The sequence below is a fragment of the Sarcophilus harrisii genome, chromosome 4, assembly GCF_902635505.1.
Source record: "Sarcophilus harrisii chromosome 4, mSarHar1.11, whole genome shotgun sequence".
Classification (NCBI taxonomy): domain Eukaryota; kingdom Metazoa; phylum Chordata; class Mammalia; order Dasyuromorphia; family Dasyuridae; genus Sarcophilus; species Sarcophilus harrisii.
The window spans coordinates 147,368,760-147,388,943 of NC_045429.1; the positions used below are offsets into that span (position 1 = coordinate 147,368,760).

Here is a 20,184-nt window from a genome sequence, read left to right on the forward strand (position 1 = left end):
CTGCTATTTCCAGTACTTCTCTTTTCCTTTATACAAACTCTAATTTTCAGAATTGGTGCAATTCCCAGAAACCAACAAAGAAGTTTCTGTAGCTATAAGAGTGAATGCAACAGAACAAATCTCAATGAAATGTTTTTCTTCTGTCATTCCCCTCAACCATTGTTCACTCCCACTGCTTCTCTACCAAAGACAGAGGGATGGGTAAATTCAGCAGCTATCATGGTAAGAACTGTTTTCTCTTGTATTTTTGAAGGGTGAAAGGCCAAACTGCAATTTTTGAAGAGATGATAGAAGATGAAGAAGGCCTAGTAGATGATCGACTGCCTACCACAAGCCGAGGACTGTGGGCAACAAGTGAGACAGAACGCTCTTTAAAAGCAATCCTGTCTTTTGCCAAAGCACACCGACTAGACCTCAGACTCATTGAGGAAGGGAATACTTCGATGGAACTCTTTGAAGCATGGAAAAAGGAATACAAGGTAGAAGAGGAAAACTTTCTATTGGAGTTCTGCAGTGACAACACATCAGAATGAACAGAGAGTGGGCTTCAAAACTTACCTACATTTTATGTTTAAGTTGTGCCTCTATGACAAGTCATTTATTCTTTTAGGGCTATAGACAGATCTAAAATTCTAAATTTTAAAGAAAGTACCTGCATGAATTGTAGTCAAGAGATTTCACTACTTGAGAGTTCTCTGTGCTAATGAAATTACAGATTCAGGCCCTGTCTCTCCTTTATTGAATAATTATGAAGAAATCACTAATGAAATTATCGTATACATATCAAGCCTTTCATTTAGCATTCAGATTTGAAGCTAGCAAAAATCCTTGCAAAAAGTTCATCCTACCTCTGATGCATTCTCCCCTTTGGCTTAATGCTATTATTATCTTGATACATTTGTGGGTCAGTTACATAAATTAAGCTTTAAAGCCCTCCATGTTTTGTCATCCTGTGTGATTCTTGCCTTTTCAGAAATTCTCCATTTCTCTCATTCTATCTTATATTAGTAGATAATATCTACATGCCATTGAACCACTCAGAATCTCTGTCCGTTTTTTCCTCCCAGACATCTCCAACTGTGCTATTTGTACTCCCTCTTAGGCTAATTTTCCACTTTCACTCCCCACATCAGATTAGGACTTTGCCCCAGGAGTTAACCTGGGCTTGTGAAACCTGTTTTGGCCTTAATATCCCACAGTTTCTGGACATTTTCAGGACTTAACAGTGATAACTCTAACCCTCCCTTTCATTTATATTCCTTTAGGTCTTGTCTTTCATCTTCAAATTGTCAATTCCTTGAGGGCAAAGATTATTTACCAGCTTTTATTTATATTCCCTATGCTTAGCACATTACCAGACTTGTAATAAGCACTGAATTAATGTTAACTCAAATTGCCTATCTACATATCTACCTATCTAATTTTCACCAAGCTACCTCCTTTACCAAGGCATACATATCCTTATTGATGTCTTATTACCACTCAGTACAATTCTATGAAATTAGTAAAGACCAGGATGTTCTGTATATCTCAGTTCATCCCTTCCCCCAAGAAACTTGGGCCATTTCTCTGCAACCAAAAATAATGCCTCCTATCTCTACATTTCGATTTGTCATAAATTTTCTTGTGGAACTTCTTCTCCCTTTCCCTTCCTCTCTGCCTCCTTCCTCCTCTCTCTCTTTCCCTCCATCTCTCATCTCTCCCTTTCTTTCCTGCTCCCCCTCCCCCTCTCTCTGTGTTTCTCTCTCTCTTTCTCTCTCTCTCTCTCTCTCTCTCATATAGCTTTATGTCATAAACAATTATACATTTGTTTTATATCTCCTGCAAGACTAAAGAATCATCTTTATGTCATAAACATTTATTATGCATTTGTCTTACATCTCCTGCAAGAATAAAGAATCTCCATTTATTTATTTTTCATTCCCCAGCAACAGCACTTTTTCTTTAGGTATTTATGTACTCTAATGTAATGGACTTGTCACTGCCCCTACTTTTCTGATGAGATGACTTGAAGAAAGGAGGAAAAACAATGCATTCTATGCCTAAGCATAGACTCCTTTGACACCTTTTTGGAAATCTGGAGGCTTATTTTGAGAAAAGCAAACAGTTTACTTATTTTTCAAACTTCAATAAAAAAATTCACTTAGCCACAGAAGACAACAAAAGTAGTTGGATTACCTTGGATTACCTCGTATCAATGAAGCAGTTGCATAGAGTTTCATATACAAATGATAAATTTGGATAGAAATAAGCATCCTGAAAAGATAATTACAGCTAAATCAGTCAGCTAGAAGATACTGTGAGTTATGTAAAAATGCATGTACAGTCTATAAAATAGTGAGTTAGGGACTTCTAGGATTTATAATGGAAAAGAACCTTTGAGATTATTTAATCTAAGCCTATCATTTCACAAATGGAGAAACTGAGGACCAGAGAAGTTATATGATTGTGGTGCTCAGGGACACAAAAGATTGGTCAATCTAAGGATTTTAAAAACTTCCTCTAAGTGCTTCGGTAAGGCAGAGGTGAAGAGAGGATGCTAGGACATGCATGAGTAATAAGATACGGGCCCACCTTTCCAGGTGTTCCTAATCTAGTTATGGGGGAAAGTACCATGAGGGATCATCTAAAGTGGACCCTTAACTTCAGGCCAATGTAGTGAGAGTAATTTTGCCTAGTTGGTCCCAGAGCTGATAAGCCACAGAGCCTGAACCAAGGCCCAAATTGTCCAATCCCTAGCCCAGCACTTCCCTAGTATCTACTATATTGCTACATACTCCCTGACTTAGTACTTTAAGGAAGTACGAGCACTACAATTCAAGGACCTAGATGCATGAAGCCCAGTCCCTGATGCAGTGATCACAGCTTGTGTTGTGCTTTTCCTCCTCAGATGGTCTTGGAAGGGTCAGTGGGAAGTCAAGGGAACTTTATTAAGAACTAGATATCACATGTGTAACCTAGGCCTTCCACATTATTAATCTAAATTACCTTGGAGTTTGGTTTCTCTTTCCTTTTTTACTCATCTATATTGTGTTAGAATTGCCAGTTTCCAAATTAGATAACTAAAATTGTGTGGAGATAGGGTAATAAATGAGCCATATAAAGGTGCTTGGAAATAATCTCCTAAATATTACATGACCAGGAAACTATGTGAGCTGTCATATTTTATAACACTAGATTTCCCTTAAGTTCTTAATGAAGATTTTAATGAATTATCTCACATTACAGTTCAGTGCACAACTTTTAATCTAATTTTTCTTCTCCTACAGTTGCTACATGAATATTGGATGGTTCTGAGGGATCATGTATCTGCTATTGATGAACTTGCAATGGCTACAGAACGTCTAAGAGTGCGGCATCCTGATGAACCAAAGCCCAATCCTCCTGTTCTTCATATAATTGAACCTCATGAAGTAGGTTGCCAGTGAGTCAGACCTAGGCAAATCTCCTTTTTGTTGTCAAAAAGACTACACTACCTGACACCAGAGACCTAGGAAGTTATGTAGTATAAGCAATGACTCGTTCCATAAGTTTTAGTGAACCTACCTATATGTATTGCATTTACTGTTTAGATGTACAGATCCATATATCCTACAGGATTATATCTACACATTTCAGATAGATAATTCCTTACAAGAGCTATCTCAGAAAAGGTGTTATGTGAGCATTTGAATCTTGTGCTCCAATTTCTCTCACATTTTCGAAGCTAGGAAACTCTTTTACTTATATTTCATATTTTAATATTTTAGCTCTTCACCAGAAGAGAAGAATAGGTATCTATTATGTATATTGTGAATCCTCTTTTGTATCTAAAAAACAGATTATTTTTAATTGTCTCCAAAATTTTTCTTTTTCCATGCTAAATAATTAAATTATTTTATAGTTTGTTCATAGGTTCCTTTTCCTACACATTACAGCCATTTTTATTTGTTCTCAATATTTGCAAATTTTACTTTCATGAAGCCAGAACTAAATAAGGTACAGATATCCCTACCCCCTAGCTAAGTGTATCTTTTAATGTGTATGTTTAAATATGACTTTACTGTTTTTATTAGAATGTAGAAACAAGCATTTTTTTTCCTTTTTAAGGTGGAACAAAATCGAGTGAAACTATTGAACGACAAGGCAGTTGCCAAATCCCAGCTTCAGAAGAAACTTGGCCAGCTTCTCTACCTTACTAATTTAGAAAAGGTGTTATACTTCACTTTATGCCCGTTGTGTTGTGTTGTCATTGAGCCCTCTAGTGGATGTCATTGCTACAGCTAATAGCAGCGATTTTTCTACATTATTAATTTATATTGTAAAAATATAGAGTACCCCAGGGATTTTTGTAGTATTATAAATTTTAGAGAGATGATGATCTGTATTGGTCAAGGAGTTCCTCAATGGGATTTCCCCATTCTGGGATTTCATAGATCTAGTTTTTTAAAAAAAAAAAAGTTATCAAGTCAACTCTGGCTATTGCTAATATTTTCCAGGGTGGGATAAAAAGAACATATCTTCTTTAGGGTATCTAGAGAAAGGTACATGGAACAAGGAGTATTACTGTATATGAGTTTGCAGGTGCTACTATACTCATAACTTTCACATGTGACATTTGGGTGTTTTCTACTTCCTGAGATCCTTCAGTTACCTACATCTTTTTTTTTTTTTTTTGCACTAGCAGATCTAGGCTCTCAGAGACACCATCAAATAAATTAAAATTAATATTCTAAGGGTAACACTGTAGGGAGGAATACATTCTTCCTTTTCTCCACTTCAGCTCTTAAGCACTCATTAATGTGCTCTATTTATACAAAACCAGCCATTCACAAAAATGACACTTTTAGATTTTAAATATAAGCATTTGCCTAACAGTAAAGCAAAAAGAAATAACAAAATAATTAAGAAGTTGACTCATACGTTATAGTAAATAAAGGAGTAATAATTATATCACAATCCACACATAACTTGGGTCATACTTTCCCACCAATGCACTTAATACTTCTGAGAGAGTAGATATACACTTATAGAAATTTTCTATGAAAACTTAAGTCAGGAAAGCCAGTATCCTCAGAGTAACAAGTGACACCACAAACTTCATTATCCTCTATCTATCTCAGGAATCATTTATACAAGTTTCTTGGTGAATATAATGTCTATGTGGGACAGATGTTTCTATCAAGTTAACTAACTTTATTAAATATGACACCTCAGTCTAATGGTTCTGCTGAGTAATTTTTATGATTCTCTGCTTCTCACCTATTTCTCTGATCAGCTGAACTTACTTCTCAGCAGCAGCTGTATCACCCAGCTTGATAAGCTTGATCACCCATCAAGTTTAATGATACAATTCTAAAATCTGTCCTTTCATTTCCTTCTCCTTGGCCCTTCTTTAAGTTAGGTAAGTAACCAAAGTCTCATCTTCTACCTGTACCCAAATAAATTACATTTATATCTTAATCAGGAAACAGTTCTGGTATCCTTATCTCCAGTACACTAACAGCTTTTCACATTCAAAATGATCAACTACTTATTTCAGAAAAGAATTAGGGTAGATTTAACCACAACCTGATATAAATGAAAGGATATTACCTTAAAGGAGTTGTATTTTATATCAAGGAGAATATAAGAGGACTGAGAAAGAGGGCCTCTGTGATCCCTTTTATTTCTAAGTTTATCATTCTATAGTCTTAAACCTTATTATGAAACTATACTGAAAAATGGAAGCTTACAATATCTCCATATTTTAGGAATTCTGTGCTTAAAATATCATGGTAGGGAATATATTATAGATTATCTAACCAAAAGAATAAAACTGAACTAGAAATGTTTTTTTAATTAGGTGGTTTTAAAATTGGATAATACCTCATATTATCCATATATAGATTGACGAAACATCTCATCAGGATACAATGAAGGGGAAAAATTTGGGGGTAAGACTTGCCTTCTAGAACAGATTGTTTTTACAAACTAAAAAGAGCAAAAATATAGTTGATATGATCCTAAGTAGTAAACAAGAACTAGTAAATGAAATATGTTTTATTCAGCCATTTAAGTAATTTTTACTATATTCAGTGTTCTCAAGATAAAAAAAGAACACTAATACCAGGTAATGTTATTCATTTTTTAAGCATAGATTTGGCAAAATTCAGGCCATATAAAAAATTAAAAGACTAATTAAATAACCATTTTAAGAACTGCAAAACTTGTTAATATGAGATTATTTTAATTTTCACTAATCAGTTGGATATCCTAATTCTTATTGTACAAAATGTTTGTTCTGAGAATAGGAAATAGAAAAATAGGAGATTCCCATTATCTTGATGCATACCTTTGAGATTGAAGATCAGTAAATGGCTATATTGCTCAACTATACAAGAAATAATTAACAGATTAGGTTTTTTTTAAAAATCATTGAGAAATTATTTAAATCTGAAATGGTAATTCAAGAATTAAATCTGAAATGGTAGTTCAAGAATTAAATTGTGAAATTTCTGGATAAGATTTGTAAATGGATACTGTGCTAGGACTGGTGGATTGCCATAGTGACTATTCCTTACTGAGAACTTTAGAATAGATATTGGCAACTATAGTCAAATGAGAATCACTTCCAATCCAGGAAAGTTACTGGAATCCATTAGAAAGGGAAGGATCACTTAATACTTTAAGCAAGCATAACTCATTGAAAGAGAAAAAACTTTGTTTCTTTAGAGGAAAATAACTTCTGAATAATCTGTTAGATTTCTTCAAAATATAAGTAATCATTTGGATAACGGAAATCTGAATAGTTGTAATTTATTTAGGTTTTAGGTTTCCAAAAGATTGCATACTCAAAAAAAAAAAAAGTGAGCCACGTGGGAGAACTATTTTGTCATAGAGCCAGGAAATAAAAGGTATTAATAATTGAATCTGTGCTTATATTATGAAGGACTCAGCTATCAGTTATGACTTAAGAAATGAGCTAGGAGTTCTCATAGAGTTTTCCCAGAAAACATCAGTTCATTGTGCTGCTCTAACTTCCCAAAAATGAGACATAGCATTATCTTAACATTTACTTGTTAAGTACAGATGTACTTGAACCCGAAGCACTGTGTGCCACTCAAGTCTTCGCATCTCAAGAAAGCTCCTCTAGAATGGAGAATTCCAAAATGCACAACAAAATAATCAAAAATACCAAATTTAAGGAGACTCTGTAATCTCTATATTATTTCCTCCTGATAGAATACAAGCTTCTTGAGGGCAGAAATTCTTTTAATTTTGACTTTGTCTCTCTAGCTCCTAGCACAGTGCCTAACTTGTAGTCAGCAGCTAATAAATAGATAGTGAAAGCATAATCATAGTATAAAAATCATAGATGACATGGACAAAATTAACACATACATTTACTACTTCTTCAAAAGACTGACCATTTTGTTTTTGTCACAACCCTTCTCTAGCTTAGTAAATAATCTTCATGAGTTACTGTGATCACAATAATTCATTTTCTAGAACAGAGATGTCAAACTTATGGCCTGTGGACTGTGTACAGCTCACAAAATTGAATATCACCAGAACCAATTTAAAGTGTATTTTGTAAATCTTTAACAAAATAAAAATGCAGTAAAGCACCAATCTAGTAAAATTACCAGATATTGGTAATTTGTGGTTTTCCAAGTCAATAATGTGGCTTGTAGAGATCCATTTCTAGTTGAGTTTGATATTACTGGTCTAAACAATCTCTGGTGATTAGTGGGTGACAGTCTGTTCACTATACTTAGAGCCTTTCCTGCTTCTAGATTGTTTATTTTTCTGGCATAGTTGGAGGCCAGCTCTGCCATGCTAAAATGAAATATCAGAATGTAGGGCTATGGTGGAGTGATTTTGTTTACCCAATTATATAGCTATATAAATTATATGTATATATGTTATGTACTTATTAAACAGCTATCATTTTTGAGGTTATGTTGTGCTGAAATACTAGAACTGAGACACCAGTTGAAACTTAGTAGGGGAAATAACAAATGGCATGCTTATGAAACTCACTGCCACAAATTATCAGAAAGGCTAAAAATATCTATAATTTAGAGAAATTAATGATAGATCCATTAATAGATTTTTGATGGGTTAAGCCTTTAAAGTTGTACCTGATGAATTGGTCCCTCAAACTCAAAATGTCCAAAACAAAATTTCTATCCTAATAGAGTCTGCTATATCAAGGGATATCCCTTTCAGTTTTAAAGGCTGGAGAATATGACTCCACCCATTCTTGCTTACCTTAAATAATGTATTTAACACTATAATGTATAAAATTGGATTCCCTAGCTTTATTAGTAAAGATAGCATTTAGTTAGTGAAGGTTTTTTCACACTTATACATGTGTGTTTGATAATAACAAAAATGACATGGTGTTTTAAGTTTTGTATTTATCAAATGTTAACCTTATTTGAACTCCACAAGAAGTCTATGAAGGAGATGCTGTTATTCCCATTTACATATGAGGAACCAAGGCTGAGAAAGGTTGAATAACTTTCCCAGGTCCATATAGCTAGTAACTGTTGGAGACAGGATTCAAATTCAGGTTTTCCCAATGCCAACTCTAGCACACTCTCCATTACACCATCTAGCTATAATTACCACACAACAAAGCTAAGAAATATAGTATTCAGGATACATACAAAACCATTGCTTTTCTGAATTTATTTTTTAAATTTTTAGCTAATGACCTAGGTTTAGATGCATAATCAGTGTTCATTTGGCTAAAAAAAAAAAAATTGGTTTTTTTTTTTTTTTTTTTTTTTTTTTGCATCTTAATTGCTACGTACTTAAAGGGAAACAATTTTCTTTGCAGTGGAATGGAATTTTGAAAAGTTAGTGTTATATTTTGCCTCAGCTTGAATAATTTAATGTATTCATAAAAGTTTTTAAAGCACTGACTTTGAAATAGAGCACTAATATTTTATTTAAGGAAAATCTTTGTAGCCATAGTGATAGCAGAAATGTCAGTTATCAGCATCAATCAGATTATATCTTAATTATGTCTCTGATGTTATATCAAGGGAAATCACTCTTTCCATAATATTGTCAGTTCAGATTATCAAATGTTTATGAAATACCTGCAAAGTATTCTGGATCCTGGAGATTTCATATAAATGTGTGTATGTGTGTGTGCACGTGCCACATATATGTGTGTGTGTGTGTGTGTACATACAGACTACACACTTAAATACATATTTACTCATACTTATACAGTGACATAAGTCTTACTCTCCAAGTGCTTACATTTTAATGACTAAAAAATTGTAGGCATGTAAATAAATGAGACAAGGAAACGATCTAGGTAAAATATCTTGAGAAATGTAAGAAAGAAAAGATCTGTTCTGAGAGCAGAGGGTGTCAAGAAATGATTTTGTAGAAAAAAATGACATCAAACTTGGGCCTTAAAGGAAAGAAGACATTTACAGTTGAAAAAAGTAAGATCTAACAACATAAAAGAAGAAATGGGAAATGGAGACTAATTGACATTGTCTAGAATATAGAATAAATTAAAGGGAGTGGTATGAGTTTTCTATTTTATGCTGTAGGCATTGAGCAAGCTACAGTGATATGATCATCATATCAGAATTAACATGTTAGAAATATTACTGGAGTAGGAGTGTGGAGGAGAAATTGGAGGTGGGACATGTTAAAGGAAGGAAGACTCAACTTATAAGTGAATAGTGAAATAGTGAAGGCAACAAGAATAGGGACCACTATAATTGATTTTGCCTTATACTTTAAGATGAACTCTAAGATTATTTGTTATATTTCAGCTACATTAATAATCCTGAAAACATTTGGTGAATTTTTGTTTTTCTTTTTTTTTTTTTTTTTTCCTTAATAATATTTTATAGTCTCAAGATAAAACCACAGGTGGAGTAAATCCAGAACCTTGTCCAATCTGTGCTCGGCAGCTGGGGAAACAGGTAAAATAATAGTGCACTTCATTTATATAACACTCTACAATTCACAGATACTAACTTATTTGAACCTACAAGTAATCTTTAGTTAGAGCAAATATGATTATCCCTATTTTTACAGGCAATAAACAGAGGCTTGGGGGGGAGGTAAATGACCTGTCCAAATAAATGCTACTTTTTCCACTACCCCTTGTCAACCGTGCTCAAGTTTGTTCTATAGTGAATTCTTTGAGATTTGAGGGCTGTGAATTATACAAAAGAAAGTAAAAATGAAAGGAGAAAACATTTTCAGTGTACTTCTTAGTTTCTGTCTATTATAACATATACAGTCTTAGAAAAATGCATGTGTTTCTAAGAGTAACCTTAGACATCATCTAGTCCGACCTCTGCTTTTTACTGATGAGATTTAAGACCCAGAGAAATTTAACATTGTGCCCAAAGTCATCTAATTAGTGGAAGAGCTAATATATTCTGACAAATATGTTGTATCTACTACAAGAAGACATTATTTCTAGAGTGGTCCATCTTTCTTAAGCCAAGCTTTGAAAATGTATAATTATGGTCCTTATTTTATATTTGTGTGTTTGATTTGGGTAGCTGGCAGTGGTTTGGAGATAAAAGCACAAAGAATGTGTTTATTTGATACTACAAAGGTATACTGTATGTTTAGCTTTGTGGAGAACTCTTTTAAAGTGCCATGAGGTCCAGTTTTTAATCAGATCAAAAACATAATTTCTTCCTTTTGGTGAATGAGAGTTACTTTTAGAAAAATATTGTCTCAGTCAACAAGGGTTAGTAGTGCCTCTTTTGTGCCTCTTAGTTCACAGAAGCTTGTAAAATGAAGGTTGTATTTGATTTCCTACAGAGTAATCAGATATTTTTATCAACAGATCAAACTCTTGCCATATATAGTGTTGTAGGAAGAATCTTGAAGAGTAGAAGCAGTGCAAAGAATATTCAGTGGCTTAGGGGTAGAGGGAGACTGCTTTTTTTGTTAGTGAATTGTGTGACCTTGAATAAGTACTTAACTTCTGGGGATGTTTTCAACATCATAATTCTGTTCTCTATCTCTGAATAGCATACGATCTGTCACAAAGCATCCTCATGTTACAAATGTGGAAAAATGACTTGACCGGCGTGACATGGCTAGTTGGGATCAGACCCATGTACTTGCTGACTTCAGAACCAGTGCCCTTTGTACTCAACTCAACTTCCTTTCACCCTGCATCTTCCCCTGTTTGCATAATTCCATCTTCAAGTCTATATAGAACAAAGAAAATGCATAGTTTATGATCTCTAGGAGATCTTTAGGAGTTCATTGCAGACAAACTTGTTATAATAGTATGTGCAATTATACAAATATTGAACAAAAGCAATGAAGTAATTTTACTGTTTTAAAAAATACATTCGTAATTTTTTGTGGCTTTTAATGAAAAGATAAACATGAGTTTCATGAACAGACAATATGGTGATAAAAAAGGTTCCTTTAGTTTGCAGGTTTTGTAGAAAAGTTTTTAGCGTTTTTGTTTTGTTTTTTTGGTTCATGGGGGAGGATAGCTTAGCTGATTATAGAGAATATACTCAGAAAGCTAGGCAGGAAGATGGTAGGCAATTGTTATAAGTAGTTTTTCATCCTCTTCCTGAATACTTAGGTAAGCACTTATTGAACACCTGTTATATACTGAGTTCTGGGAATACAAAGATAGGCAAAAAGTCTCTCCTCACAGTACTTAGCCTTATTGGGGGGGGGGGGGGGGGGGGGGAGAGGAAACCTGCAAGCTCCTATATTCATAAAAGAGATAACATTGAAAATAATCAATGGAAGAAAGGCACTAACATTAAGGGGAATCACGAAAGGTTTATTGTAGATTTCAGTTGAGAATTGAAGGAAGAGAAAAAGCAGAGGGGAAGAAAGTTCCAGGGGTGAGGGACAGCCTGTGAAAATTCTAGAAGTATAGAGATGAAATATCTTATGTGAGGAATAGCAAAAAAAAATTCCATGTCATTAGATCACAAAAGTATATAGAAGTGGGTGAGTAAAGTATGAGAAGATCAGAAAGGTGAGGATCAGGTAATAAAGGACTGAACTCCAAGCATAGAATTTTATATTTGAGCCCATCTGATGCATAGAGATAGGTCCTTTAAAAAAAAAAATTTGTTGTTGTATTTCTGGTTTGCATTTAAAGGATAGGTGTTATTCATTATCAAGGAGCTAAAATTAGAATTTTCAAACACATTCTTCCTACCTGGAATAAAAATCTTAATGTTTTCACATTTTTGGAATCTTTGATAACAATACTGAGGTGTTGATCTCTTTTTTTTTTTTCTTTAGTGGGCAGTACTGACCTGTGGGCACTGTTTTTGTAATGAATGCGTTGCCATTATCATCGAGCAGTATAGTGTGGGCACCCGTAGAAGTTCTATTAAGTGTGCCATCTGCCGACAGACAACATCACATAAAGAAATCTCCTATGTCTTCACTGCAGAGACCGCAAATCAGGAAGAGGATATTCCTGTGAAGGTAATAATTCAGGAGCATGTTAAAGCACAGTTGGAACAAAATGATGAGAACTGTCTGCCAAATGACAGGAGTCATCAGAAAAGATTTGGAAGAAGAAACTACAGGCATTAACAATTATTCAAGGCACAATCTCTACATGTGGCCATTCTCTGCCAAACAACCCGGAAGGCATTAACCGTGTCTTTTTTCTTACTGTGGAGAAAAGCAGAGGCAGTGTCATTCTTTGCCTGGAGAGCAGCAAGACACAAATACTCCTATAACTTAAGAGAGAAAAAGGAGCATTGTTACAGTGTACTATTTTCTTGGCCTCTGTAAATAGATAAGATTTGTGGTTAAATAGAAGTCTGTTTATAGAAATTTTTTTTCTTTTTTCCCCATTTGAACTAGGCATCAGAGAACAAGGGTATTTCTTACTGCTTTATAGCAAAACTGAATTTAAAATGTAGGCATTAATTGAATGAATATTGCCACCAGAGGGAGTCAATGAGCTATCAAATCATAGATTTATTGTTAGAAGAAATATTAGAGATGATTTAGTTCTCATTTTGTGGATGAAAAAGCTTAAAGCCATAGCTTAAATTATTTATTCATGATCACACAGGTAGTACGTAGAAGAGACAGGATTTGAACCTAAGTCTTCTGACTACAAATCCTTTTCTCTTTTTAATCAGATAATATACAAGAATTTACTATGTGCAGGAACCATGTTCTAGGGATATATATTAAAAAAGTGAAACAATCTCTGCTGGCAAGAAGCTATCATTATACTGGGGAAGACAACAAATATATGTGAGAGTATATAAATATAAAGAGAGCAAATACTGAGTTGTTAAACTCCAGGTATTTGAGTAGAGGGTTTCTGCAAGGTGAAGGGGGAAATAAAGAAGGGAAGGACACAAAGAATGGCCATGCAAAGACTCAGGGGTAAGTGAGTGAGTGAGTGAGTGAGAGAGAGAGAGAGAGAGAGAGAGAGAGAGAGTGTGTGTGTGTGTGTGTGTGTGTGTGTGTATGCCAATTTTAAAAAAAAAGCCAGTTTGGTAGAATAACAAGAGTACAAGAGATGGAGTAATATCCAATGAGATTGGAAACAAAGGTTAGTGCTAGGTTGTGAAGATTTATAAAGCTAAACAGAGGAAGGAGTTTGTTTGTATTTTATCTTCTACTATATTATTGTGAAGTTGGGAGGGGGATTCTGGAGAACAAGGGAAGATAAATTTGAGAAGTATAAGCACTGACCTTGGGTCATAGAGAGGAGTAATTTCTCTTCATGTGAATGAATTCTAACTGTTTTCCACTCTGTATTATTTCATAAAGTTCCTTCAAAATTTCTTTGTATTCTTTATACTTGTATATCTTAAAGCTTAACACTACCAGGAAAATCTTTTAGCAGCTGTTTAAAAAATTTTGATAAAATTGTCAGGGCATATTCCCAACAATGCAATTATTCAGTCAAAGGGGTATGATTATATCACTGCTCCTAAGTAACAATTAAGGCATTTTTGGTGGTAGTCTTATTAGTTCTCATTATATGTAATACTTGATTTTCTCTTCCCTCCACTCTTTACCATTTATTAAGTGCCTAGTTTGTTCAAGGAGCTTTGTCAGGCATTAGGGATACAAGAATTAGAAAGTGTTATTCTCTCAGTGGACATTCAATCTAATTAGTGGGATTACAATTTACAATAAAGTAAATATGATCAAAGGTAGAGTATGATAAGGGCAATGGAAAATTCCAGAGAATTATAAGAAAATTTGAGATGGGGAGATTCACTTTTAGTGGAAGTAGATCACAGACAGCTACAGAGCAGAGATAGCATATGAGTTGTCACATAAAAAGAAGCAGCATTGTTTTGTTTTATTAGGGTTCTCTATCTTGACCAAGCTAGATGTACAGTGACCTCTCAGAAGCTCAGTCCTATCATTGATTGGCATAGGAGCTTTGTCCTGTGCCATTTCTTACCAGACGCTGTTTACCATTCCCCAGGCAGCCTAGTGGATCCCTGCTCCTGGGGGCTTAAGTTTTTGGTGACAGATTTAGTGCAGTCACCAGGGCAGCTTTAGCCCACTACAGCTCAGAACTACTAAAACTACACCAATTCATCAGTGAAATTATAGGAATTCACCATCACAATCAGCTAAAAAAGGAAGATTTCAGCATGTAGCTATGAAAGGAATGTTTTTGAGACATGGGAAGTAGCCTGCACAGCCATACTAGCAATAAAATACATGGCAAATTTGGGGATTAGCTTGTAGTCCCGTTTGGCTGCAACATAGAGTATTTGAAGGATTATGGGATTTAGAGCTGGAAAGACTCATTAGAAATCATTTAACCTAGTCCTCCTGTTTTACATATGAGAAAAATGTGAGGCCAAAGGAGATCAAATATCTTGTCAAAGAGTGCACAGTTAATAAATAACAAAGCTGAGTAATTAATGTGAAATATGGCTAGAAAGGTAAGTTTAAACTAGAGGATAGAATAGAAGCTACTTGAGGGCAGGGACACTTTATTTTTTACTTTGTACTCCCAGTGCCTAGACCAGTAGCTGGTACATAATAGGCATTTAATAAATATTTGTTGAATTTTGTACAATGCCTTACACGCCAAACTAAGGTTTTGTATTTTATCCTACAGGGAATAGAAAACCGCTGATATTTTTTTTGATCAGGGAAGAAACATGGTCAGACTTGTGCATTAGGAAGATTAATTTGTCAGTTGTGTACCGAGGATGAATTGGAGAGGAGACTAGAAGTAGACAAACCAGTTAGAAAGTCTATTGCAGTAGTCCAGGTAAGACATAATTATATTCATTTCAGTGAATATTATAAAGTGCTTACTCTGTATCAGGCACTGTGGTTAGCACAAGGGATATAAAGGCATACATAAAATAGTCTTTGCCATAAAGGAACTCCTCTTCTACTGGATATTTTGAAGATGTGAATTGTGACAGTGAGTGGAGAGAAGGGATTTTGTAGAAGTAAAATGAGTAGGACTAAAGAACTGATTTGATGTAAAAGAGAAGGATTGTAAGATTTCTAGCCATAGAAATGGGAAGGTAGCAGGGGACAGAAATTGGAAGGAGTTAGGTAGGTTTTAATAGAAAGATGTTTACTTTGGGACATTTTGAGTTAGATCTGCCAATAAGAAATTCAAGTAAAGTCTAACAAGTTGTTAGAACTATGGAACTGGAGCTGAGAAGGAAGGTAAGAATTGGGACTCATCTGGATAAGAGAAGGAGAGGCGAACAAGCATTTATTTAATATTTAATTTTTTCCCCAGTCATATGTAAAAGGAATTTTAACATTCTTTTTTCAAATTTTGAGTTCCAAATTCTCTTCCTGGTCTCATTGAGAAGGCAAGCAATTTAACATAGATTATATGCAGATGTAGTCATGCAAAACACATTTCTATGTAAGTCATGCTGTGAAAGAAAACAGACCAAAAAAAAAAAACAACACAAAGAATGAAGTGAAGAAAAAGTATCTTTGATCTGCATTCTTTCTCTGTAAATGGACATCGCCTTTCATCAAAGTTCTTCAAAATTGTCTTGGAGCATTATATTTCTGAGAATAGCCAAATTATTCATCTTTGATCATCATACATTATTGCTGTTACTATGTACAACGTTCCCTTGTTACACTCATTTCACTTTTCATCAGTTCATGTCAATCTTTCCAGGTTTTTCTGAGAGTATCGTGCTCATCATTTCTTAAAGCACAGTAGTATTTCATCACAGTCATATACCACAAATTGTTTGGGCGTGAACCAGTTGTTGGATGTCTTCTCACTTTCCAATTCTTGGCCTACTAAAACAGTTGCTATAAATATTTTTGCATACATAGATCCTTTTCTTTTTTTTTTTTTTTTTTTTTTTTTTTTTTTACCTCTTTGGAGTGGTATTATTTGGTAAAAGGTTATGTATGGCTTTATAAACAAGTATTTATTAAGCACCTACTGTGCACCAGGCACTGTGCTAACCACTTTACATATATTCTCTCATTTGATCTTCACAACAACCCTAGAATGTGGGTGCTATTATTATATTCATTTTATAGTTGGAGAAACTAAGGCAGACAGATTAAGTGCCTTGCCCATTTATGGTCACGTAGCTAGTATCTGAGGCCAGATTTGAACCAAGGATTACTTGATTCCAGGCCCATAGCTTGGGCTACTTAACCTCCTTAATTCTACCAACAAATGGTTAAGTGACTTATTGATCCTTATTGAAGAGTAGTATGAAGAGGAACAAGAGGAAAATATAGTTTTGCTCAGGGAAGAAGGAAAGAGAATCAAGGAATCATTTCTTTAACTCTTAACACTACACCATTTACTGTGTTAAGTACTGAAGAAACAAAAGACAAACAAAAAAGAAAGTCCCCATCTTCGAGAACTTTCCATCTAATGAGAGAAGAAAACACCCAAAAGAGGGGTGTGGGATAGCAGGGGATCAGTAAGTAGAGCAGTGAGAAAGACCAAAAATTATATCAGGCAGACAGAACTATATTCACAGAAGCAGAGGAAATCGGTTTTGTCAGCTGCTACAAAAGTTCAAATAGTGTAGACATTAGCCCAAATCACTGTGACCTTACAGAGAGCAATTTCAGTACAACGGTGAAAAAAAAAGCTATTACAAGGTGCTAAGGAAGGAGCGGAGGGTGAAGAAGCAGAGTGTGGACTTTGTTTTCTTGAAGTTTATTAGTGAAAGAAAGTAAAGATGTAGGACAACAGCCTGAGGTACTGGTAGGGTCAAAGGAAGGGTATCTGAGAATAGATGAGACTGAACACTCTTGTAGACAGAGGGGAGAGGGAATTAAAGACTTCCACCCTCATTATTTCCTCTTTGTTGCTACTCTTCCATTTTTTTCTTTCTGTCGTCTTTGCCTCTTGTTTGGCCAGTCAGAAGAAATAAGGTTCGTCCGCAGTTTATGGGCTTTCTCTGAAGGATTCTGTATCTTCAGATGGCGGGTTGCTGATCTCTTGTAAGTGGAGGATAAAGGTATTCCTAAGGGTAATGGTCTGCTAGAGGAATTAGCTTTGCTGATCTTTATTCATGGATGTAATGTCTATATATGCCAACATAGTAGATTTGCAGGAGTACCCAAGCATTTCCTTCCTTACCATTACATCTGGTACCCAGGGCTAAGAAAATTGCTATCCCCTAGTTTAAGACATTTTACCAAAGTCTAAAATCAAATCTAAATTGTTAATACAAATAAAAGCTGGCCATCAGACTTCATGCAGTAAGATCTGGGAAGTCATTAGCATAGTCATCAATGAATAAATAGTACAACCTTTATGAGCCTGAATAGTTGATCTCTTCAAACTGAGAACACCTCTTCATTTGGTCAAAACCTTTTCAAAAACTTGAAAATGGAGTTCAAAAACAGTTATGTTTGATATCATGCTGGATAGATAGAAGTTATTCTTGTTTTGAGGGGCCTCTTAGGTATTTCATTTCTTATGTTGACAAACATGAGAAATAACTTACAGCATTTCATAAGGTTATAGGATTATCGAATTTACTTGTATGCTCTTATGTGATAGTTGCATAAATGTTCTTATCTTTAAGGCAGACACATGACCTAATATGGTATCTCTTATGAAGCAAAAAGTGGAGTGCTTCATAAGAATTTTTTCTGGAGTTTCATGTCAGACCTACCTCAGGAACTTAACAGTATAAATAATTTCAAATAGCATCCTCCAGTATGTAATTGATTTATGGATTATAAATATTCTAATGGCATAGAAGAATATTTTTAAAGCTATTAAAGACTTTTACTTGTTTAGTTATTTGGAATCCAGAGACACTCTACTATATTAACAGCCCCATTACCAGACCTGAGAAGTCTGTTTTCAGGGGATTTGCAAATCTCTTCTTTATGATTGCATTTAGTGTAAGTGAGTGAACATTAAAACCATTTCTGTATTAACTTACTTTAATAAATCACATGGCAGTTTTTTCAGTATTCCTAAATGACCCCTAGAACTCAGTAGTCACTTCATAAAGCAAACAAAATTCCCCAGCAAGTTCTGACAGACACCAGGCATTTTGGATTGTAAAGAGGGCCTTCTTTGGCAGGACACACAATCCACGTGGCGTGCTCTCTGTGTCCTAAATCTGGCTGCAATTCATACAGAGGATTTCTTGCCAGCGAGAGCCCTGACCCCATAGTAGGGAAGACTCCCTGGTATAAATGACTCTTTGCCTACCTTAGGGAAATAATGCACAAGTGCAGATAATTACCCACAATGAATCAAATTTCTCTCCAACATCTTAATCCCTTGTAGTTTCTGCAGGCCGTTAAAAAAACATTCTACTCTTCACCCTGTAGGAATTGTTTGCTTAATTCTTTGTGGCTTTCATTATATCATTTTTTAAAGTTGATTAAGGTTGTTAATTGAAATCTGTGCTAAATGTGATTTTAAAATTCTGAATGGATTGGAAAAATTCTAACTTTTGAAATATACATTAAATAAATTTTAACTAAACAAACTTCACTACTAAACAAATTCCGATCTAATTGTCTAAAATATTTTAGAGGGACATAGAAGATAATGCATATGAATGAAATCTTAGGCAGAATGTGTGTAAACATAGAAGCATCATAGGATGTTTTACTTAAACTGTGCAGCTTCCATTCTATTTAATTCAGTCTTAATGCTCTGTTACAATTAGTCTATAGCTGCAATGATTTATCTAGTAATAAATCATTATACTGAAAGGGCTTTAAACTGATTGTTTCCTTTTTAATTCAGCAACAGCAACAACAACAAGCACTTATAAAGTACCCATTTGTGTAGAGAGAGCACTGTGCTAGGTGCCAAAGAGTAGCAGTTCATGTCCTTAAACACTTTCCTTTTCCTGTTGAGACAACCACTTAAGTTTACAACCTTCCTTGACTCCTGATTCTCTCCTGCCCCTTTTTTCTGGTTAAAACTGTGTTCAAAATGTGCCTCAGGTATTAATTAACTGTCAACTATGTATAAGTCACTAACTTCTGTAAACATAAATTGTCTCATTTGTAATATGGGGACAGTAGTAGCATTAATTCACACAATTGTTGTGAGAACAAAATGAGATAATATAAAGTGCTTTGCAAATCTTAAAGCCTAGTTATTATTTGCCATTGTTTATTATCTCATTATCATTAGTATTTTCATCATTATTATTAAAGAGAAGAGGAATAAGTATATAACACCTGTTCCGAGCCAGGATTTGTGCTAAATTCTTTACAAATATTATTTCATTTGATCCTCACAACAGCCTTGCCAAATAGGTACTACTATTATGCTTGTTTTTTAGAGAATGCTGTTGAGACTGAGGATCACACACAGTATCTGAGGCTACATTTGAACTCATGTCTTTCTTACTTAAGGTCCACCATTCTATTTATTGTGCCACCAACTGACATGTCCTCATCATCGTCGTCATTGTTTTTATTATTCAATCAATTGCCAAGTCATGTCAGTTATACTACCACAATATGTCTCATATTTTTTCCCTTTCTCTTCACTTACACAGCCCTAATTAGACACACACTTCATACACTACTCTTCAGGCCTTTATCACCTCTCACTCAAATTATTGAAATAGATTCCTAATTCGTCTCCTTACCTCCAGCCTTTGCTTCTATGCATTCCATTCTCCATACAACTGGTAAAGGGATATTCCTAAAATATAGGTATGCCCATGTCATTCTCCTCTGTGGCCCCCTATTATTTTTGGGATCAAATTTATATTCTTCTAG

The 20,184-nt window shown here is 34.7% G+C and overlaps 1 protein-coding gene across 1 annotated transcript in view; it reads left to right on the forward strand.

Annotated features, from left to right (window-relative positions):
* Positions 1–20,184, forward strand: part of SHPRH (SNF2 histone linker PHD RING helicase) — a 101,457-nt gene that overhangs the window by 58,440 nt on the left and 22,833 nt on the right. The window contains exons 21-25 of the mRNA XM_003769522.4: positions 254–479; positions 3,270–3,413; positions 4,090–4,191; positions 9,852–9,923; positions 12,250–12,438. Coding sequence (XP_003769570.1) covers positions 254–479; positions 3,270–3,413; positions 4,090–4,191; positions 9,852–9,923; positions 12,250–12,438 — 733 coding nt within the window. The remainder of the gene's footprint in view (positions 1–253; positions 480–3,269; positions 3,414–4,089; positions 4,192–9,851; positions 9,924–12,249; positions 12,439–20,184) is intronic.